This window comes from Fundulus heteroclitus, chromosome 6 (genome assembly GCF_011125445.2).
Source record: "Fundulus heteroclitus isolate FHET01 chromosome 6, MU-UCD_Fhet_4.1, whole genome shotgun sequence".
NCBI lineage: Eukaryota > Metazoa > Chordata > Actinopteri > Cyprinodontiformes > Fundulidae > Fundulus > Fundulus heteroclitus.
The window spans coordinates 28,374,034-28,398,420 of record NC_046366.1 but is presented as its reverse complement, the minus strand read 5'-3'; the positions used below and the strand labels follow the sequence as shown (position 1 = coordinate 28,398,420).

The following is a 24,387-nucleotide window of genomic DNA, read 5'->3' as shown; positions in this document are numbered from 1 at the left end:
GTCCTTCGCTCCTCCGCGCTCCACGGAGGAGAGCGACAACAGAGATGCCTCCACTGAGCTCCATCCATACCAGAGGCCTGCAACCTTTACTGTCTAAAGAGGCATTTTACCTACAGTCCACTTATATTAAACTCGTTCAGAGCCAGAAATGTTGCCTGACAAGTTATAATTTTCTATAAAGATCTACTGTTGGAAATATGTTGTCATCATTATAGAAATACCTTTTTATGTCTATTTTGAGGAGGAGGGACGGGATGTTGATATTTGTGGATGAAGATGTAAAATATATATATATATATATATATATATATATATATATATATATATATATATATATATATATATATATATATATATATATATAAAATCATGGTTTCCAGCAAATATTGAGTTAAAATTAAACATTACTGCCAATTTTAGCCTTACTCTGTTGTGAAAATGAAAAGCAATTATTTCAAGAAAAAACTGCTAAAACCTGCATTTATTATTATTATTATTATTATTATTATTATTATTATTATTATTATTATTATTATTATTATTATTATTATTATTATTATTATTATTATCACATTTAAATACCATAATAAAAATACAATTTGTAGTCAAGTTTTTTTAGAGCCACTGAATGGTCCAGAGAGCCACAGGTTGCAGAGCCCTGATCTATACAATCTGGTCCACTCACATCTTCATCTGCTTCTCTTGTCAATTTTAAGTCAACTGAAGTTTGCAATTTCTAAACAATATCACTATCTTACCCTAAAGCCACCCTTTTGTTGTTGGAGTTTATCTGAAATAACTGCTGGTAATTCCACAAACCGCATATTAAACAACAGAGTTTTCCTGTGTTGCAAAATTCTTTTCAGGCAGCAGCTGCAGCGGGTGATTCCGGCCACACGGGGGCGACATTTTGCGTCGCAGCTTGAAGGTGGAGCGACAAACAGGCCGAGGATGACACACTTTATTCTGATCGGCTCATAGAAACATATTGCATTTTGGAAATATACACTGTATGCAAGAAGAAGAAAAAAACTTAAATTAGAATCTACATTATTTTTGGCCCAAAAATCTACACAAAAAATAAGAGAAAACATTTTCTGTGGTGCGTTAAATTATTTCCAGTTTCTAAATGTCTTTGTCTTGAGGCCCCAAGTTTGTCCAGACCAGTGCAGATCCAACAAATCCAGCTGCTGCGATTGTCTTCATCGGTACAGTTGCGTAACCACAGAGGGAAGAGGAGATGAAGACGTTTTCCTCAGGCAGCGGCTTCGCTCCTCTGGCTGAACAACACCTCCACCACCTTGGGGTCGGCCAGCGTGGAGAGATCCCCCAGGTCCTTCTCGTTGCGAGTGATCTGCCGGAGGATTCGCCTCATTATCTTTCCTGAAGAGGAGGAGGAGGAGGAGGAGGTAAGCGTTTCAGAGGAAAACAAAGGAGGACAGGGGGAGGAAGGGGGTGCACGTGTTACCTGAACGGGTCTTTGGCAACGCCGGGGCGTTTTGAATGAAGTCTGGCGTGGCGATTGGTCCTATTTTCTCTCTCACTAAGAAGCAAAAGCAGAAAAAGGGGAGGAATCTAAGGTTATTTCAAAAAACAACTTTATGTAATGCTTAGGACTTGCTGCTTCAGTTCCTGGATATTATGTTGATGTCAAGTTATTCACTCTTTTGTGAATAAAATCCTACAAAAACAATCATATGCTGCTATTTTATGACTTACAATAACTAAAATGTGAATTACTGAATTTGTATTACTGAAACCTGAAGCTGCACCAGTCCAGAGATCAAACTGTTCCATACAAGATGTCAAGCAACATTTGGAGAGGAAAAAAAATTAAATATTTTTGTGCAATTTAAAGTTAAAAGGCTTTCTGTGCAAATGTAAATAAGGACAAAGCTCTAATCTGGTACAATGCATGAAATGGGGGTGCTTATGTTTGGGTTGTACATTGTCCCTTGTTCAAATAAAGTTAAAAGTACAACATTTGATTTAGCCGACATTTTTATTTAACCATTACATTAAACAGATGTCATTGTAGGTTTATTTTCCTACTTCTAACGTCAATGAGGGGGAAAAAAATAAATAATTCAGGACTAAAATTATTTATGAGACGTTTTTCTAATTTATTTTTAGTTAGATTTAAAATCATAATAATTGAGTTAATCTCATTTATTCATCCATGCAGCCACTTTGTGTAAGGCGGCTTTAACTGTCTATTTTATTTATTTATTTATTTATTTTCAATTTCTTTGAGCAAAAATACAAGTAAGATTTACATTGAGATGTTAAGACATTTTAGTAGTGCTCAAAAGGAGTAGGAAACTGTATATTACAGTTTATCAGGCAGCTATTAGCCAACAAACATATTTTTTTATGTCTGAACTGGAAATTAAAAGGCAACATAAAATGGACAACGGTCCATGGCATATATTGTTTTTTAGGTGTATCATTTATCATTTGTAGAGCATCATGTGTTTTGTGTTTTGTATCCATGGGTTTCTTTAGGAAGGATAACATAACTTACAGACTGCAATAAAATTAGTTTAATTAATCAGTTTCTGTTTTGTTTTGGGGGTTTTTTTGTGCAAATTTCTTAGATTTCTAATGCAACTGGAAGACTTTTTCCTGGACATATTGATAAATTCCCAGTGGTTGCAGTTCTCCCGCCTGAGTCTGAGCCCTCACCCAGTCTCTTGAGCTCGTCCACCACCTTCTTGTCGAACTCCCCGCTGTCTTTGAGGGTAACAAAGCAGTAGAGGCACTCTCCCTTCACCCTGTGAGGTCGGCTCACCACGGCCGCCTCCGAAACAGCCGGGTGGAGCGTCAGCGCCGCCTCCACCTCCGCCGTGCTGAGGAGGTGGCCTGGAGGACGAAACAAAGTCGCAAACTAAACACAGAGAGGCACAACTTCCTTTAAAAGGGGTTTTATTTGTTCGCCGGGCTTTTTGAAGCAGCGAGCTCACCTGACACGTTCAACATGTCGTCTATCCTCCCTGTGATCCAGAAGTATCCGTCTTTATCCCGCCTGCTGCCTGAGAAGGACAGAAAAAACAGGATGAACGACCTCCAAAACAACTTTAAAGCCAAAACACCCGTGACCTTGCGAGAAATTTTGCGACTGTTTTGACGTCTCACCGTCACCAGTCACATAAAAGCCTGGGAACTTTTTGAAGTAGGTGTTTTCGAAGCGCTCGTGGTTTTCATAAAGGGTGCGCATTATTCCCGGCCAGGGTTTTCTGAAAACCTGCGAAGAGCACAGTTTGAATGCACACGTTGTTAATCAGTTTTCAGCTTTAAGGTAAAGAGCACACTGCAAAAACAGAACTAAAATGAAGTCAAATTTTCTTGAATTTAGTGTCTTTGCCCTTGATTTGAGCAGGTAAATAAGATGAGCTGCCAATAGAATGAGTATTTTGACCCCTAAAATAAGATAATTAGACATACTGCACTTGAAATAAGATGATGGAGATGAATTGTTCCTATTTTAAGTGCAGAAATCTTATTCCATTGGCAAATCATCTTATTTGCGTGCTCAAATCAAGGACAAATACACTCAGTTTAAGAAAATTTGACTTATTTTTAGTTTAGTTTTTGCAGTGCAGAAACTCAATAAGAAGTTTCGGTATTCATCGTCGGTTGGAGGAAGAAAAAAGGAAATTACCAGATAACCCTCAGCCTCGCCTTCCACTTCCTCTCCGTGTTCGTTCAGGATGGTGGGCTCTACTCCGAAGAAAGGAAAAGTCTGAAATATGAGCACACAGAACTCAGTTCTTACATTCAGAAAGTCAAAAGTCTACACACCCCTGTTAAAATTCAATTCTAATGTTTTGTTGTAACTCGTGCAGGTTTCTTTAAGCAGTGTTTTTAGATGGTGATCCTGTAGAGGTCTGTGTTACAGCTGATCCGAAGAAGCCTCTGACCGAAGACATTGTTTCAGTGCCGTCTCGTGAAGATGATCGTTTTTAAAGCGTCTTTGTTAGCAGAATCATCACCAGCCTTCTTTATCGGCTTGTAGAGCTTTTTTAACTCTGAGTTTAAGGTAGATACAGAGACGGTGGATCTGCAGCGTCTTGCTGCAAATACGAAAGGACCAAAGCTTTCTGGAGAAGCACCGATCAGTTCCTTCTTGGCCGTTTATATATATATATATATATATATATATATATATATATATATATATATATATATATGAATATAAATAAATAAATGAGACGTTCTTAAATGTGACTTAACTCCTTTTCCAGGAGTGAGACAAACATCTTAGAGGAAACATGTAAAACGAAAAGACAAATAAAAGCCTGTTTAATTAGTGTTCACATCCTTAAACTGATTACTAAGGTCTCAACCTTTTATTGGTAGGATGCCGTTCAGTTGTTGACCTGGATGTTTTGCTTAGAATCACGGCGATCCTGAAGGAAACCCTTCCTCATCTTCACTTTTCTAGTGTACAGCTGAAGACTTTGGGTCAAAACTGGCTTGTTTTTGGAGCCGGTCATAATTTCTCCCACTCTGACAAAAAGACCATTTTCATCTAAGCATAACTAAACCCACAGCATGACGCCGCCACCACCATGTCTGACTGTGTGCAGGGTGTGTTGAATCAACGTGTCGTTTGGGGTTTTTGGCCGAAATGTTCTAGTGTGGTTTCATCAGACAGTGAACCATTCTTACAAAATGTCTTTTTTTTTAATGTTTTTTAGCCATGACTGGGTATTTTATCTAGAAGAATACACTTCTGTGTCTTAGTGCACACCTAAGGAGGATTCAAGGGAATATTTTAATATGTTGAACACAAACGGTTCTTCAGCGTTATGGTCAGCCTCTGGCGACGTTCCATGGACCCGGTTCTTATTTGTCTTTTCATCAATTTAGTGTAACATCTAAATATGTAATGCTAATAATTGGTGCCTATGTCCAGAGGTTATTGGGCGAGTCGGGGGGGAACCTAATTTAGAGCGACCATTTATGGATTCAAACCCAGCCTTGGATATCGACCGGAAGCTGTTTGCTTTTGTAACGCAGGCATGCTAACTACTGCCCTCACCATGCAGTTCACATCATTTTGTCTTATTTAGAAATTTCCTGCAGAATTTGAAGGAAAAATAAGTATCATTGCAAAAGACTGAGCAAAGCAATCCTGGAAAAAAAAGATCATACCATGTTCATTTTTCTCATATGAAAAATGCAAAAAATTAAAATGAGGAGCATTAATGAGGATGAACTCAATTTCTGCCCACTGATGTGTCGGTTAATGGCAACACGTAATAAATTGTTGCTGCTCAAACAAAAGTGCTTCTTTTAAAAAAAAATAGTAGAAATAAATGTTTAAAAAAATCTTTAAAAATCACGTTAGAAGTTATTGATTTTCTTTACACAACTAATTATTTACCCATATTTATTCAGAAATCTAGTAAAGTTCACAAACGTTAAAGCAATATTCAGTCTGTTTCCATATAAGGTGTAAATAAGACATGCCTGTGCTAATTCTCAGTTATCTGGGTCATGGATGTGACGTTTTGGTTTAACTTAAAAACATCAGATTGTCACTTACAGCAGATCCTGGTTTCAGAGGCGTGGCGGCAGGTAGAGGCGTCAGCACATGACCCCCCTGCAGGGGATTTAAAAACAAAACATACATAACTAACATAAATACACACACACAGGATCTAGCTCTAACCAAAGCTGGCTCCTGGTCAGGGTTGCATGGTATAATAAATCACAAATGACATCATCACAGCATCAATTGTTTTTGTAATATCACAGCTGCAGAGGTCCGCTTGGGTGCAATATTTGGTAAGATATTATAATGCAGGTACTGTACATGCAAGTTGTGGACACAAATAATAAAGTCATATGAAATGAATTAGAACGTGTTGCAATGAGGGTTGTTCGTCGGATTTAAAGCACCTTTAGATGATGACGGGTATCAAAAGATTTTATCAAGCCCAGATTTTTGTATAAAAAATTATTTCTATTGACCTGATGTAACATTTTAATCTTAAATGTCATGTTTTCATTACATGTAAGCATAAAATCAAGAGTCTGTCTGTAGTTAATCTATCAAATAGGTTTCACTTGGTGGATTGAAATTCTGAATTAAATGTACCTTTTACCAATATTCCTGTGGAACCAACTCCCAGTTTTGGTCCGTGAGGCAGACACCCCGTCTACTTTTAAGACTAAAAAGTAGACAGGGTAACCTAACCCAATCCTTTAGAGTGGGTTTGGTTACCCTGTGAGTTAGCCTTCCATCTTTCCTTGTCTGCTTTACCTTAATTAAGTTTCTTAACTCTTGGCTCTCTGATTCTGGACCGTTTTTGACCACGACTCCAGCCTGGCTCTGAGTTCTTGTCTGCTTTCTCCTGCCAATCATCTTCTGCTGTGAGCAGCCTGCTCCAGTCCAGTCTGGACATGTTTCTGCCCACATCTGTTTTTGTTTAATTGTTTAGTTTTTTTAAATTAAACCTTTTAAAGCGCAACTCTGTGTCCATGTTGTTACAATTATGTAGCAAATATTGAGTAACGGTACTGCAGTGAAATGTTTTCCTAATGTCCTGGAGCCCTGGTTGTGAGAGTCTGAAGGATTCGGTGGGAATCCCTCCCTCACCGTCTCAGTCTGCCAGAAAGTGTCGACCACGGGACACCGGCTCTGACCGACCACCTCGTAGTACCACTGCCACGCCTCGGGGTTGATGGGCTCGCCCACAGTACCCAGAATCCTCAGGCTGGAAAGGTCATACCTGGCAAGACGACAAAGAACAACCTGATTCGACCTTAATTATAAGGTTAATTATCATACACTGTTAAACCAAGCTGGGCCTATTTATTCAACAAATGTGATATGAATACGCGGTGAAAGTACGTTTCTGAACTTATTTAGTAGGAAACTGTGACCAAAATTACTGCCACGCATTTCTTTTGAGGTCAACAAATATTAACTTCAGTTAAACAATATTTGTTTCTTGGATAGACCTTTAGCTCTAATTTAATGGATCACATTGTAATTTATATAGAAGTGCAATTTATGAATGAAACTAAATCTGTATTTTGAACATGCAAAGTATGTGTTTTCAGAAAAAAGGAGGTGCTATTTAAATATAGCATATTAATGTGATGCTTTAACCAGACGCTCCAACTCACTTCTGCACGGGTTCTTGTCCAAACTTCATCAGCAGGCGGATGGCTGTGGGAGCCGTGTAAAACTTGGTCACCTTGTACTTTTCTATGATCTCCCAGAAGCGGCCGACGTGCGGGTGGACCGGAACGCCCTCAAACTGCAATCAGACGGACACGAGAGCGCGCGTGAAACGGTGAGCGGGGGGGATTCGTACGCCTCCGACGTCTGGTCCCATGGATGAGGAGCTGGCGGTAACTCACGAGGACGCTGGTGGCGCCGTTGGCCAGAGGGCCGTAGGTGATGTAGGAGTGGCCTGTGATCCAGCCGATGTCTGCGGTGCACCAGTACACGTCGTGGCGTTGGTGATCGAAAACGTACTTGAAGGTGAGGAAGGTGTAGAGCAGGTATCCAGCAACAGTGTGGACCACGCCCTGTTGTGATTATCAGACAGGAAGAGTTTATGACGACCATCTAACAACAGGCCAGGCTCACACCGAAGTAAGAAAAGGGAGGTTGATCAAGCTCGTCGGCAAAAGTCTTCACACCCCAACATGTTGTCACTTTTCTACCACACACTTTAATTTGAGTGTGTAGGATAAACCAACAAAAATTCATGTATGGGTGTGGTGGAAGGAAAAGGACTCAAAAATCTACAAAAAAAAAACATTACAACCTAAATAAAAACCACTGCAGCCAGTTATAAATCAACTTGTTCTGTGAAGGCCTCAGAGGTTTGTTAGAGAACATTGAGGACCGAACAGCACCGTGAACACCAAGGAGCACAGCAGACAGGTCAGCCAAGTTAGGTGATAGAACAAGATCCCGAGCTTTGACCATCTCACAGAGCTCTGATCACGCTGGCATCTGAAAATAAAGACATTTGTACCGGCGAAACCTACACAGACATGGCCCTCTGCTTCAGCTGATAGGCCAGGGATGAAGAGCATTAAGGCCGATGAGGCAAGAACAGAGAGATTCTTCATACTTCACAGGAACTCTCGGCACACCCACTTCATATTTATCCATTAGGCAAGAAGAGGGTTCTGCCCAGAATATCGTCAGAAAGAAAGTTGCAGGAACTCCCAAACCAGGCGTCGTTTTGTCTTTTCAACCCTTGGAGAGAAAACGTATTCATCTGTTTTTGCAGATTATTGACTTTCAATCTGAGAAGCAGCAAACACACCAGTGTTAACTCTAGACGAGCAGGCCCTAGGCTTTATGCAGGAGCAGCAAGAAGAAAACCGGTGCTCCTGTTTGCAGCGTCCCCAAAGCAATGTGGAGGACACAGCAAGCGCATAGAGGAAGGTGCTCTGGTTTGATGAGAGCTGCACTCAAAATACGGCCGGGTGGAAATTTAACCCTGCACATCACTCTGAAGAGATAAGCAGAGTGAAACATGGTGGAGACAACATCATGCTGAGGAGATGCAGTTCCTAAGCAGGGACAGGAGAGCTGGTCAGAGCTGATGGGAAGATGGACCTTAATACGGAGCTGCACTGGAATGGATTGGAATGGTCTAGTCCAGAGGTGTCCAAACTTTTTGGCATGTGGGCCGAAATTCTGAAGTCTAAAGTACTCGAGGGCCAAAAAATGGATGATAATAATAACGATAAAAATAACCCAGAAATGATGTTGTGATTCTTTTTCCTGCTTCACAAAATATGATGATTTCAATTAAACAAATTATTCTGAGTGTCTGAAGGAAAAGGATGTTAAATCACTGTAGATCCAAAGCTAAAAACGGGTTTTGCACATTTGCTTTATTAAAAGATGGTCAAGCAGTTTGCTAATTATGTTAGACTCAACTGAAAATAAAAGAAACCTGAATTATTTTTGGTCTCGCAATATGAGAACTGGATTTGGGTCGGTATTTATTTTAAAACACTGTATTTAGCTAATTTTAATAAAAATTTGATGAAAAAAACCTTTAAATGCACAAAAATTTGCCTCTGAGTTAAAGTCCTCAGACAGATGTGGTCATATTTACTATGAAATTAAATAGAATGTAAAAACTGTGGTTATTTAAACATGAATATATTGTGTTGTACCAGATGTTTTCAGTTGTAAGATGAAAACTTGTCTGGATTAATTGTAGCCTAATAGAAATAAAATGTTTCCATCTCCATCAGCCAAATTTTTCCAGTAGACCAAATGCAGTTGGGGGGGCCACACAGAATCAGTCCAGGGGCCACAAATGGCCCCCGGGCCGCACTTTGGACATGCCTGGTCTAGTCAAAGCCCAGACCCAAAGTCTGTTAAGGTCTGTTGCAAGACTCAAAACTGACAGAGCTTGAGCTATTTTGGAAAGAAGAATGAGCAAAAATGTCAGCTTCTAGCAGAAATTAGTCAAAGACAGCTGACCACACGTTCTTCTCACTGTGTTGAGAACTTCCTTTGCAAAAAATCCAAACCATGTATCTGTTTCCTCCCCCTTTACAAGAATCCTAAAAATCTCCTTATCACGTGACAAAACATGTGAAAAAAAATGTAAGCAGTGTGAATACTTTTTGCCGTAAGCCCTGTGAGACTCGTTACTTTAGGTTTGCCGGTGGAGCCGCTGGTGTAGAGGATGAAGAGCGGGTCCTCGGCGTCCAGCCACTCAGGTTCACACTCCTCAGGGGAGTCGCTCATCGCCTCGTCCCACCACACGTCTCGCTCCGAGTCCCAGGGGGTCTGAACACACAGAGGAGAGGATTCAAAATACAAACCTGCTCCATTTTCCCAACAGGGATATTTTTTATGCTTTATATACTCTGGTAGAGTTTATATTCAAATGTCAGTACGCTAGGGGAATGTAAAGACAAAGTCAAATTCCTTATTATGTGCCCAAACTTGGCCGTTAAAGCTGAGTCTGATCTCTTTTTTTTTTAAGGTGGTCTTGTCTATTTAAACAAATCAGTAATGTTTTCATGTGAAAAGGCAACAGAAATTAGCCTTTTCATGGGGATTTAATGGTTTCAATGTAATTTAAATTTGGGGATTAATGTAAAGTTGTATAAAACACCTATTTAAATATTTGTTCTCTAACATAAAAAGCTCATTTAATGAGAGCTAAATATATCGTATATGTTTCTCTGGGGGCTAATTTTAAAGAACAAAGCAGCAAAACTCCAACATGCCAACCTGTAGTTTGTTACATGAAGCTCCTGTTTTCGTCCTGAGTGCTTGGTGCTTGATAACCAGGCATTTGGTGACACTAGACGACCCTCTGGATAAAAAAAAAAATATAACAAAGAAAATGAAAAAGGATGAGACATTTTAAACATTCTGACAATAATTGGTGCTCTGACCGTTTTTTTTTTAGGGTTGTCAAAATAATTGATATCTCAATTTAATCAATGCTCATTTGCATCAAATGCTGCAAGCTAGAGCTACTGCACTGGTATTTGAGGGTAACATAAAAAGGTACTGTAAAGCTCCTGTGTCTGGACCAGAGTAGACATAAAGCTCCTGGAAGACATAAGCTAACGCTGTCCCTTTAAATGTTAGCTTCACAGAGACATACAGACAATGACCGGGTCCTGCCAGTCATATCGCCCAGCCCTACAACTGTAGTGGCATTTACTTGTATCAACAGCAAAGTTTACAGGCAAATGGAACCACACAGTGACACGCTAAAGATAAGCAATTATAATAAAAAATATATAATTACATGACTGGATCAAAGATACACACTTAAATAAGATATTTACACTCAAAATATTAGTTTTATCAGGTCTGCTGTTTTGCCAGAAAGGGAGATAACACTTAAAGGAGCAATAAGTAAGAACTTTACTGTAAAATTAATCAAAATGATTCTCATTTATCACCCAGGATGGAAGTAACATTCCCCCTAAACACTCATTCCTCTCCATCAACAACGTCTTAGTCACGTTTGTCTCCTTTAAAACCTAGAGGTACGGTCTGGAACTACTTCAGTTCAGAGTGTAGCCAGTGTTTACTTCCTGGTTCCTGAGCCAATCATATGAGAGTTCACAGGGTTCTCAAAACAGAGCACAACATTTAGTATTTTATTTTTGGCAAAAGGGCAGCAGCCTGTAAACATGGAAGCCAGTAAGAGAATCATAGAAAAAATAAAGCAGAATAGAACATTATATACATGTCCTGTGAAAGTAAAAATTTCAATGGAGTTTCACAGCAACAACAGACCGTTTAGAAACGGCATATTAGATTATCACTGGCAGGCTGTTAATACCAATTTGATTATTTACTTACTGTTGCTTTAAATTTCTCTAAAGGAGGGCTGAATTGTCCCCTACTTATTGGATTTGCCCTAACAAAGGTAATGCTCCTAACCAGAAATAACCCTGTACCTACAAAACTTGTTGCCGCTGTATCGAAAAATAGCATCAAGTATTTTTCTTAGTTTAGATAACGAGTTTGAAAGAGGAGTTTCGTAACACCCCTAGTCTTAAATGTTCTCACAACTTGCTTAAAAAACTACGCTAGAATTCTGTTTATTGCCTCATGAACTGGGGCATTCAGTTTCATTTATATCCCTGAAGCATATGATAATTTTTGAGGAATATCACCCATGGATAAATTTTTTTTTTTTTAAAAATCCCCTGTACAAATGATTACTAAAATATATAAAGAAAAGATTAACAAATAAAATGCACACACCATTATTCAAGGACTCAATATCAGCTGAAAATAAATGTTCCACCAGATTTATGCTGGTCACATGAACCAGCATCAGTGTTTTGTTCGAGTCTTTTGTTTTAAACCCACAGCTGCACCTGTGACTCTTTGTGTGTGTCGGATGATAACCCTACCCAGCGTGCTGTGCCGTTTTCTGCGGTCGCCCCTCTCCGGCTCTCGTTCCCATTGGAGATGAGCAGCTCGGGCTTGTCCTGATGGATTTAAGTGCTCCATGTTGCCCGGCAACCCGGTAATCTAAAAGCCCAGCGGTGTGTTGTTTCCAGCCGCTCTGATAACAGCTGACTGCACTGTGTCTGTGTGTAACTCTCATTTTTCCAGGGACCGAGTCCCATTACCGGGCGCAGCTTATGTAAATACGTCTGGTTGCTGGGAACTGGGAAATATCCGACCGTACGAGCGGGACCTACTTTTCCCTGCACTTCTCCAGCGCTTCATCCGAGATCTGCTTCAGGTTGATCAGTTTGTCTCCTCTGTAAACACCATCTGTGTGTGAGGCAGACACAGACGGACGTACAGTCGGAGAGGAAGAAGCATATAATGAGGTGTGAAACAGAACAGATGAGTATCATTTTACAGCCCCCCACCTCCTCCCCCGGTGCATCCTGGTGATGCACACATGTTTGAAACTAATGTACCTGCTGTGACCAGAACGCTGCTTTGGGCATCCGTAATTCTCTCACACAGTGACTCGGAGGAGAATCCTGCAAACTGAACGGAGAGGAATGGTATCAGTTTTAAAAGAGTTATCTTTTATCTCTAATTACACGCATTTGGGTCTGTTGAATTAAAAATACATTTGTGATTGTGTGATTTTAATCCCTTAAACTGTTGGTATTGCCTCCTACTTGAGTGTTTTACACACTAATTAAACGGATTTCAAGCCAGCTGACAGTGCTGTTAGTTAAATTAGTCATTAGGCAGTTGAGTGTTGGAGTTTTCCCACCAGCTTTTTTTTAAGATGCCTTTGTTTCGCCCGCTTTCCTTCAGAGCCTGAAAACTTAGCACCCAGCGGCAGCGGCTGAGCGTTTTCATTCAAAACTGGAACTTCCTGACAAGTTGTTGAGCTCGTCTGCATTTTGCCCCGTCTACACACTTGTTTGGATTGAGTAAATTAGTCTGTATGAGGAGAATAGTTACCATTGGGTATCCTCTCCCTGCAGAGTGTTTAAATAATTAGCTCTGGCTGAGGGAAAAACAATCATCACAAAGCTTGTTTAGGATTTCACGCGCTTTGATTGTGAGCCTTGTGTGAGTGTAGGATTTCCAGCTAAAACATGCTGCCACAGATTTGTTTTTAATTAATTAATTTGCTTCTTTGTTAACTGATACCTTCAGATAAGGACTTGCTTGTCTGCTTCAGATCATTTTCCAGCTACAAAACCCAAACTTGGACTTCAGTATACAAACTGATGGCCGGGGACTCTCCTTCAGGATTTTTTAAGGTTAAAGACAATTAATTGTCTCATCGATTACTACTAATTGTCCAGATCCTGAAGCAGAAAAACAGGCCCATCATACTGCCACTATTATAGTTCGACTTTCCGTTAATGTTCTTCCTCTAAGCAGCGTTATTTTGATACCGGCTGTGTCAGAGTATTTTCACTAAAGTCTTGGGGATTGTCTAGTTATTTTGCCAAATGTGAGACTGGCCTTTTTATTCTGTGTGGCTTAGCAGTGGTTTTGGCCTCCGAACTTTCCCGTAGATGCCATTTTTATCTCTTAAACCAAGAACACTGACCTTAACTGAGGCAAATGATGGCTGAAGTGGTTTAGATGGTGTTCAGGGTTTCTTTTGGACCATCTGGGTGAGTTGTCAATGCCGTATTGGAGTGCTTTTGGTAGGCAAGCTAGCCCTCAGGTCCACCACTGTTTAAGTTTTTCTCTGTTTCTAGACAATGTTTGTCACTGTGGTTCACTACAGTCCCAACGCCTTAGAATTGGCTTTGTAACCTTTTCAAAAGCGATAGAGATGACTAACTTTGTTGCTCATGTGTTCTTGGGAGCACGTGTTGCATTTTGAGATCTTTTAGCCTACTTCATGCTGTCAGATGGGTTCTTTTCAAGTGATTTCTCGATTCAACAAGTCAGGCAGTAATCAAGCCTGGATGTGGCTGCTTAAAGTGTAACTCGTCCCCAGAGGCTTTCTCCACCCAATCTCATATTTGAAACATTTGCCAAGAGGAGGCGGTGCCCGGCGGACCAGGAAACGTGCGTGGTTGAGGGCTGGGCTACTAGTAACAGCTAAATAAATGCTAAATAAACTAACTGACTGCTAAAGTAATAAATCACAAACCTGAAAATCGATTGAAGGACCACAAAACTCACTATACCACCTCGTTAAGGAGCCACAAGACAGAGCCCCACAGCGGCCGAGCTACTTGCGGCCGCTATTCTGGGTGACGTCACAGAAACTTTTGGAGCCAATAGCAATACTGATTTGAAATGCAATGCAGGAGGACAGCCGTTAAACCTGAGGAGGGTGCCACACAGGTGGTTTTGGACAAAACAATCAGGAATTCAACAAATGTGCAGTAAATTGTGACCAGGATGATACCCATGTATACAGTTTATTAGCAAAAATTGATTTGGGTATGAGCTCCCCTTTATGAAGCAAAAATGTTGTTAATTAAAACCAGATCATGATTTACATTCATATTTTGACAAAGGGCCAGGTGAACTTTTATAGTCCCACCCTAAATTTAGCTTGATGATCCAATGATTCAATTGTGACCCAAAAAAAAACGCCATAAAACTATAAGGTGGTAAATACTTTTGTCGTGGTCATGTAGAAGTAGCAACAAGATGAGTATTATTTTCTTTCTTTTCCTAACGTCTGCTGTATAAAAGGAAACATTTAAACAATACAAAGACTGTAAAGAAAACGTTTAATATTAAGTCGTCTACTGATGGACGCACAAGAAGTGAGAGCAAACTCAAATGGACAAAAATCTGAATATTTTCTGGGACAATACCTGCTTGAGAAGCAACAGCATCACGTTGATCAAATGGAGTGAATTTTGGGTGATAATTCAGGAAAATTAATTACTTTCTATTTCTTCTGAAGGGCTCCAAAACAAAACACTTCTCAGACATTATTGTACTGGACTGTCACAAACCTTGGGTTCTTTTTCAAACTATTGATTTTATGTTAAAGCCCAATATTTATTGTGTCGAGTCTACACCTGCTGTTTGTGAAGCCTTTTTACGTTTCTTTATGGAAAAGGTCACTTCCACGCCCCCTGATCCACCAGCCTCCTTTTTATGCCCTGCTGGTTTTCCACAGCTTTGAGCCTGTGACTATTGTCCTTTTTACAGGAGACTGTCGGCAATTTAAAGCCCTCAGGTTCTCCTAATGACTGCATTCCTGTCAGACTTTTCGTGGACCTGATGCCAACAGTTGGGTCTTCTGTCCTGCAAAATTAACAGCAGTCTGTCTTAAGGAGTGGTACCAGGATGTTTTATTGACGCTGTAGTCCAGCCTTTGCTTAAAAAAAAAACCTGGTCTGGATGAAGCACTCCTTAGCAATTTTAGACCAATTTCAAAACTGCCATTTATGTCTGAAATTGTGGAGAAGATTGTGCACATGCAGTTATCAGCCTTTCTTTTAGTGAGTAATGCTTCTGACATTTTCCAATGCAGTTTTGAATCTTTGCAGAGCACAGTCTGCAAAGTTTTCAACAATATCTTTTTAGCTACTGACTCTGGCGACTGTGCTGTTCTTTTGCTTTTAAACTTAACTGCAGCCTTTGATCCCAGTGGATCATAAAATGCCTTTATCTCATATTGTGTTAGTCATGGAAATTCTGTGTCCTCCACTGCTCCTCTTATATGGAGTACCTCAGGGTTCAGTTTTAGGCCCCCTTCTTTTTACTTTATATCTCCATTCACTTGGATCCATCCTTTGGAAGCACGGTGTCTCTTCTCACTTTTATGCAGATGATAGCCAGATCTATGTGCCACAATCTCTGTTGAAATGTCTAAATGTTTAAATTTTAATGGAAAAAAAAAAGACAGAGGTGATGGTTTTTGGTGGCAGAGAGCCTGCCTTTAGACCTGAACTATCTTGGTCAGTTTATATAGTCCATGCTGAGTAAAACACACTTTGAAACAGTAAACCAAGCCTTTGTGACCACTCGGCTGGATTACTCTAATACACTTTATTTTGGTGGATCTTTAATTGCATGTCTGCAGACGGTGCAAAATGCTGCTGTGCGTCTTTTAACTTAGATACATAAGTTTGAACACATCTCCCTGCTGGTAAACTTGCTTCACTGGATGCCTGATAATTTTAGGACTCATTTTTTATATATATATTTGTTTTTAAGCATGTAAATGGATTTGCCCCACCTTACATCTCTGAGCCCCTACATCACTATGCACCGCCCCATTCTCTCAGATCAGCTAACCTTTTACTCTTGTCAGTAGTAAGAACCGGGCGTAGGCTAAGAAAGGACCGTGCTTTCTCTGTAGCCGGTCCCAAACTTTGGAATGATTTGCTCAGTATCATTTTTATACTTTTTTAAATCTCTTTTTAAAAAAAACAAATCTCTTCTTGGCTTTTGATACTCAAAGGAAGTTGGTGTTTGTTGATTTTAAGCCATTCTGTGTGTATTCTCCTATATAGTTTTTTTTTTTTTTTTTATCAATTTCACTGAATTTAATGGTGTTTAAATTTGTGTACAGCACTTTAGTCTCTGTGTTTAAAGTGCTTTATACATAAAGGTAATTTTTGCCCAATCTGTATAATATGATTAATTTTGACTTTGTAAAGTACCTCGAGATGACATGTTTCATGAATTGGCGCTATATAAATAAAATTGAATTGAATTGAATAAAGTTGGATTTATTCACAAAAATACGACCTTTTTTGATATCGCCCTCTAGTGGATATAAACACTGTCCCATTTTGTTCACTTTTAGCATGTGGCTGCATCAGTTCATACTTTCAATGTATTGCATTTACCAGTTTAGAAGCCCCACCGCTACAAAAACACAAAATTGAAATAACTTGTATCGACCCCCTAACCTGACGCCGCCAGATAGATTTGCTCCGCATATCCATCTGGAAACCTTCCGTTGAAGTAATTTTGGGAAGGGGCGAAAATACTGGTTAGCTGATTGGCCTATGTTGGTGATAGACGGGCCAAATAAACCAATCAGATAAACGAAGCATATGACGTACTTGTCCACATGCTTTGTCGTCGCTCTGTTACGAGCGACGACGAAAACACAACCACAAGCCAAGCTACTCTTGCTGCTGCAGGTAAAGGCTCGTTAGCTCAGCAGAGAAATACTCTGTACTTCCGATAAAACTTGCTCGATAGCCACGCTAACGCTAGTTTCATCGGCTGAAGCCGCCATGTTCTTTAGACTGAACTGTCGCGCTTCCGGTTGCGTCACACCTCAACCCGCCTCAAAGCCAACGCTGATTGGACGTTCGTTTGGTGAACGGCTCCAAATTTTCTTTAACGGAGAGTAGCCAGACTGATCTGCGAGTGGAACCTTGAAAGCTCGCGAGATCAGGATGGTCTCACGAGGCTATCGACCCCCCCCCCCAAAAAAAAAAAACTAACTTTACACAATCATATTATTGAATTTTTTAAATATATTTGATTATACATGATTTAGCTACTGATTTGTCTGTTTTTAGCTTTGATGTAAATCAGTGTAATATCTAAAAACAAAACTAATTACTGGTGCAATTGTAAATCAGTCAGTACAGAGTCATTCTGTATTAAATCTGGTGGCCTATATATAAAGGTGGCCTTTATATATAGCAGACTCAGCTATGGCAAGTGTTTTCCCTTACCCCCATTTATAGCAGAGTAACCTTGTTTAATCTTACATAACAAGCCGGGCATCCATTTGCTGCTCTTTCAGACGAGTGCCATTTGTTGTGTCCTTTGCCAAACGCTTGTTCTCGGGCCAAGGTTAATAGTTCATGGAGTGTGAAGTTTCAGCGTTGGTGGCAGCACTATGATTCAGCTCACGAAGGACTCTGGACTCAGCCAAATGTCTGACCCTCCCTGTCTTCATGATTATTCATTAGTAATTATGACATGACAATCTAATAAGCTTGCAAAATATAATGATGAAGTATAAATATCACTTTTTATGTGATACATGATCCCACCTTGCACAATATGCAACTATGACTTAGCACAGACAAGGTCACTCAGTCCAGTCTGCCAAAATCAGGCCTTTGTTGGTCATAAAGAGTCCACCTTGGAGGGTTGCAGATATTTTTAACACAGCTGCTAACCTATGTGTGGATGAGGAAGGTTAAATCGCTAAAATTGCACACCCAGGCTGGAAGCAGCCAGTAATGTCTGACCCATATACTGAGTGCAGGTGTTGTCAGTTCTGCGTTCACACAGAAAACAGCTGATAACTACTGGAGTGCGTCAGTCTGCGCTGACAGAAGGGATGGGTTTTTCTGCGAAAACGGGGTCAGAGCAGCAAACACAACCAACTTACTAAATGGATATTTATATAAACGAGGACAGCATCAACCAGTGGCGGCTTGTCAATAGGAGGCACCAGGGCACAGCTCACATCAAAATTGCAGGGGAAAAAAATTATAGACACATTAAACATGGGTATTGAAGTAAAAAGTAATTATATCATCTGGTTTCTCATGAAATGTGTCTCACTTTTGACTTTTCCATTTTTGTGTGTAAGTGTAAACCATACATTTCAATGGTGAGGAGTGCCGGCCAAATAAGTGCGTATGTATCTTCTTAAACATTTAGCTCCCATGTGACCTCATGCCGGTCTCTGATTGGTTAACTAAAGATTCTCCTTGGGGCTCACCTCTCTGCCCCTGTGGCCAATCAGTGCTTTTTGTGTCATTTTTCATCCATTAAGAGTAATTCATGAAACTGGCCAATCAAATGTAACACCACTGGAAGTTTTTTTTTTCCCTTGCAAGCAAAAAATAAAATAAAATTAGAAATAATTGCTAAATTTTATCTCCACCTCCTTCACCTCTGAGTTGGTTTCATCTGAGTTTGTGCCGCAGTCTAAAATAATTTTCCAGTCTGTCAGTTTGCAGCCATGCACAGGAAAGGTCAAATTGACAGAAACTGAGTCATCTTTTTTAGTGCCAAAATAGGGCTCCATCTCTCCATCTCTCTCTCTCTCTCTCTCTCTCTCTCTCTCTCTCTCTCTATCTCTCTCTCACCACAAAACAATGGAAAACTAATCACAATGCTGCAGGTGTAGGCTCAGACCTGTGACCAGTTTTAATCTAGCTTGCTGCCAGTGACCTGCAGACACACACAGGTCTCCGTTGCTCCTCGTCAGTTGTTAAGACAGCATTTTAATAACCGTTTTAAGACAAAAATCTGATATAATCTCATCGAATTGGATTAATAATCAGCATATAATCAACACACGGCAAAAAGATGGTGATGATTTCACCAAATTTTGATCTTGTGGCAAAAGACGGGTGTCTAGACACCAGCACAGCACGTCGGATTCAGCACGCCAAGGTTACAATAATATAGTCCACCAATGTTACTTCTTGAGCTTTTTGATTAGTGGTTTACATATATTCAAGAATCTCAACAGACACAGGATTGTATTAACTTTAAGAGATATTTTGGGGGCGGGGGAGTCAAATGACATGGTAAGTGGTGCAAGGGGTGTTGGGTAGGGGGTGATCCTCTAGATTTTTCATAATTTGCTTACCCATTTTACAACCTCATCAGACGCCCCTGGCCAATGCTTACCACAACTGAATGAACAGCCCCTATCCTGGCGCATGCCAGCATGGTGTAGACCAGCTCTGGGATCATGGGAAGGTAGATGGACACCCTGTCTCCCTTTTTCACTCCTGAATACATGGACACAAAAACGCATGATTAATTGAATTTTAAGGGTAGGATTTAAGAATTGTCAGAAATGTCTGCAACATTTTAGCTAACTCAAATACATTTTCTTACTCGCTTTATCCCTCATGGGGTCATGAGGGTTGCTGGTGCCTATCTCCAGCATTTCAATGGGCGAGAGGCCGGGTACAACCTGGACAGGTCGCCAGTCTGTCGCAGGGCGCTAACTCATATATAACTAATTATTACTAGCTAGCCTTACATAAATAAGAATTACAGAGTCAAGCTCTGGGTTGCTAATTGACTCCCACCCAAGAAGACTAAATGCTGGAATTGAATCAAATGGTTTCACCAAAGTATTAATAGGAGTTGCAGCTTTTTTTTATTATACTATCCCCACTTACATATTTGTTTATCAGCAGAATAACATTTCACATATGTCACATTAAAAGTAGAAAAGGTTCTGAAATCATTATTGTTTGTCCATTTTTTTTACGTTTATACAAAAATGTATTGTACAGGGTTGTGTAGATGTTTGTAGCCACTGCAGAATAGTTAGCAATTTAGTCTGCTATCTACCCAGCTATGTATCTCATTTGTTAAATAGTTAAATATCTCATTGGCTGTTTAGCTAGCTGCCTAGATAGATATTCAATTACATTGCAAGCTATTTCATTTGCTGTCTACCTATGTAATTACCTAGATGGATAATTGCAGCTTCCCAGGTAGATAGCTAGATGGAAAGTTAGACATCTAGGTCATTAGTTAAATAGCTAATGAAATATATAGGTATTTAGTAATACCTATTTATTTTCTGACATCTTCAACTTCTTCTTTGATTTATTTTTATTTGCTTGAATAAATTAAAATAGTACTAAACTTATAGGTAGTATAAATATACCACCAAAGCAAAGACAAATAAAAATAAAAACATTTCACTGACAATTTCAAGTTATGTAAAGTATCTAAATAATTACCAAATAGTAGCTGGAAGATGAGGAAAAACAAGAAAATTGTGTTGAATTTTACATTAAAAAATTACTTGTAATGTTCTCCCTGTGCATGCGTGGGTTCTCTCCGGGTACTCTGGCTTCCTCCCACAGTCCAAAAACATGACGGTTTGATTAATTGATCTCTCTAAATTCTCCTTAGGTGTGAGTGAGAATGGTTGTTTGTCCTGTTTGTCTCTATGTTGCCCTGCGATAGACTGGCGACCTGTCCAGGGTGTACCCCGCCTCTCGCCCATTGACAGCTAGAGATAAGCACCAGCACCCCTCACAACCCCACAAGGGATAGATGTGGTAGAAAATGGATGGATGGATGGAAATTACTTGTAAGTTACTACTCAAATCTCAGCGTCTTACAATTGGTGTACTCTTGGAGATTATAGCTATCTAATAAAATTTTGGTATAATATTCTCTTTTCTACCTTTGAACTATAAAATTAATTAGTCAGAGGTTATTACTGTGTCTTTGGGAGTCTCTTATCAGCAATTATAATTCAAGACACCACTGTTTGAATTTCTCACCCATTTCCTTGAGCACATTGGCACAGCGACATGAGTGGCTCAGCAGCTGGCCATAGGTGATAGTCGAGTGATGTTCAGGTAAGTTCCCAACCCTGAAAAGACAACATGCATAATGATAAATTCAGTATTTGATTCAAGTAGTATTCTGCAAAGCCATGGTAAGATTCTGTGTGCAGACAAGAATAATTTTGGCTCAGGTTGATTTTAGATAGACTGAGATTCAATAAAACATCAACTAAAAAAAAACCTTCTTGGAAAACATGGATGTTTTATTCTGTGAACTGAATTAGAGAGGGAACATCTGGCTTGGGGTCACACAGGCTGCACAAGACATGATTTATTAGTCCAGAGACTGCATTAGTGCACACAACACAGGTAAATTACCAGTACTGTAATGCAGTATGCTCCAACATTATAAGAGCTGTGGAGTGGCACTGCGGGGGCAACCGGTTCCAGTTGTTACTGAGTCTATATTTGGTTTGGATGTTTGTCAGGGCAGCTATGTACAAAACCACGTGTCATTGTGACTGGCAAAGCAGCACACAGATTGACAGTAAATGTCTAATGTAGAACAGATAACAGTACTGCAAAGACCTGTGTAATCAACCTAAAAACAATTAAATAGTAAACGAGGAATTGGCGATGGAATAGTAAATATAACATGTTCGTCCAATTGGTTGTCTTTTAAGCCTCAAACTTCAGCACTGATTGGTCACTCTAGGTTTAAAAGTAGACTAATTGCCTGTCTTACACTAACATTTAAGACTATTAATATTTTTAAGCATTGGTTTAGTAAGCAGTTACTTGGAGATTTGTAGAGCTAAACACTATTTCACATTTAGCTGATTCCGATTAGTCTTAGGATCTTAAATAGATTAGAGGAAAACAACTTTTTCTTGGTATAAAAATCACAAGATCATAGATTAAATATTTTTGGAAAGCTTGTTTACTGCTCTTTTGGTATTCAAATATTCCTAAAAAAAACACCATTATTAGGTCTGACCAGTGAAAAGATTTTGTGGATGGTTGGTATTTGGCCTAAAATTTGGACACTGAGACCCCTAACACTCCTTGATGGTGCCACTGTCTTACAGTGAGTTCGTAAAATGCTGTTGCGTCATTCATCTTGGTGTTTTGGTCACTTTGCAAGTTCATATGCAGAAGTACAGTGTTGTTGTCTACCTGTCAGGCCTGCATTTGAAGTGTTTTGGTCATGTTTAGGTTCACTAGCTGTAGAACTGCCTTAGGAATAAAGTCATGATGCACTCACCGTGTCTCATATTTTCTGTTCAGCTACGTTTGGTCTTGCATATTGGTGCATTTTGAAAGCTTTCTCGTTGTTGGTGAACAGCAAACCGATTAAACATTCATCAAAGTTTTAACTGCTTTCTTTCCTCATACTGCTTTAAAATCCTGCCTTTAGTCATAACAGTTTAGATGATGGTCAAAACAAACCATGGAGTCGCTGAATGCTTGCAGACCCACTGTTCGACCTCTCTGCAAGCTGTGCAGAAAAAAAAATCATTTGCAACCGGCGCATACAATGTGCATTCTTTGATTTGTTGCAAACAGTATTCAAATGCTTGACTGATCTCCAGTTTGCACAAGTTCCACTGAACCCCTATACTGCTGAGCTGGTAGAGCAACTGCTTCATGTTTGCAAAGCTTCTGTAGTTGACAAAGCAAATATGCGCTTTCATATAATGTTGCAGCAACAATATAAAGTACAGGAACGACACTCAAAGCTGGAACAAATCCCTTAAAAAGATGCGAAGTAGGACAGCTAAGGCCCTGACATTATGCTGCTGCTTTTTCCGGTGCAGTGCAGTCTGCACAGGGGAGACGGCAGTTGTTTTTGACTGGAATATCTGACATAGCTCAAATCACTTCCTTGCTTTAGAGCTATTCTTCATTCTGGGGAGGGGGTGTATGTTGTTGTTGTTTTTTCCTGCTTACCAGTAATAGGCAACCTTATCCCCGAGGTTCCCCTCCCTCACATGCCTGTCCAAGACATTATAGCACATGTTGGTTTTGGCTCCTTCCATGCATTTGACGAATACGTTGCCCTTCGTCACGTCAAAGTTGTACTGAAGCATTGGACCAGTTGCTGGCTTCTTCCAGAAAAACTCATCTGCAACCTCCTTCCAGAATGCTGAAAGAATGGGTCATTAAATGTAATATTAGGCAGATATGAACTGAACTACAGGTTCAGGGAAGTGGGAGTGTGACCTACCTTCTGGGTTCTCCAGTGACCTCTTGTACATTGTCAGATAGGAGCTGAAATCAGGCACATGAGCATCCCTCTGCAGGTCAGGAGGAGGGTGATAAATTTTGCCCTGGGATTCAGGAACAACCATTGTGGAAGGACAGACGCCACCAGGTCTCTGTCATCAGAAAAAAAAAGGGTTTAAGCTGGAGTCTCTCCTGTTGAGTCCTGCAGGGTAAAGTGAGAACAAGGCCTCCTGCAATGAAGCAACACAATTCAGCATGCATAAAGTCCCACCTCTAATCCCAGATCTGCAGACTGCTCCCTCAGTCTGCTTAGTGTCAGGGAAGCCAATCAGCTGGCGGGACTGAGCACTCCCACCTTTTCATTGGATGAGCCTCCACTGGCATGCTGGTCACATTATGTTTCCAAGCCAGGGGGGGAGGAGAAGTGGGAGGTCTGCTGCAGGATGAGTGCTGTGGATTCAGACTGAGGTTTGTTTTCAGAGGGAGGGCGTTGAGCGCTCATGGGGAAGAAACACAAGACAAATACACACAGGAAATAGCAGCTGTTTACTGAGACTGATATATAATATATTTACTGTGAGAAGAAACAGTTTATTACAAGTGGCCTGCAGTTTGTGTTTTCTAGATTTAATTTAACTTGTGTAACGTTTAGCTTTTGCAATGTCCCTTTGAGATACGTGTCTAAGACGAATCCTAAGTGCAAAAACGTTCCGTTTTTAACCTCATCTTCAGATGATTTACGTTTCCCTTAATTAGGATTGTATGAATAAAACAAAATCAACTTTCATGGTCTAAAACTTAAAATAATTAGAAGATAAATGATCTATTATAGTAAAAAAAAAAAGAAGCATTTTTGTAAGTCAATTTAATCTGACCTCATTCTTAGAAATTGGCATTAGATTAAATAAAATATATATTTTTTTGAAATACCATGAATTCACAACATATGTTGTTTAAAACATGTTATGGAAAAAAACATTGAATTTAAAACTAAATATCTAGTCCAATGAATTC

The 24,387-nt window shown here is 39.8% G+C and overlaps 1 protein-coding gene across 1 annotated transcript; it reads right to left on the bottom strand.

Annotated features, from left to right (window-relative positions):
• Positions 1-946: 946 nt before the first annotated feature.
• acss2l (acyl-CoA synthetase short chain family member 2 like) lies at positions 947-24,127 on the bottom strand. Its single transcript, XM_012871311.3, has 19 exons — positions 23,645-24,127; positions 23,375-23,525; positions 23,098-23,293; positions 21,142-21,233; positions 19,514-19,617; positions 12,415-12,487; positions 12,187-12,262; positions 10,241-10,325; positions 9,653-9,790; positions 7,378-7,548; positions 7,141-7,274; positions 6,608-6,740; positions 5,552-5,608; positions 3,662-3,742; positions 3,136-3,244; positions 2,964-3,032; positions 2,686-2,862; positions 1,469-1,543; positions 947-1,383 (listed from the first exon to the last, which is right to left on the bottom strand). Exons 2-19 carry the CDS (start codon positions 23,496-23,498, stop codon positions 1,256-1,258), a joined length of 2,022 nt encoding a protein of 673 aa, XP_012726765.2. The 5' UTR covers positions 23,499-23,525; positions 23,645-24,127; the 3' UTR covers positions 947-1,255.
• Positions 24,128-24,387: the final 260 nt, after the last annotated feature.

Excerpts from the sequence above, each read along its gene's own strand:
- acss2l (XM_012871311.3), bottom strand. The coding sequence starts at position 23,498 with ATGGTTGTTCCTGAATCCCAGGGCAAAATTTATCACCCTCCTCCTGAC. Across the intron at positions 19,618-21,141 it reads CAATGTGCTCAAGGAAATGG|GAGTGAAAAAGGGAGACAGG; the intron begins GTGAGAAATTCA and ends CCATGTATTCAG. Across the intron at positions 12,263-12,414 it reads CAGCGTTCTGGTCACAGCAG|ATGGTGTTTACAGAGGAGAC; the intron begins GTACATTAGTTT and ends CCTCACACACAG.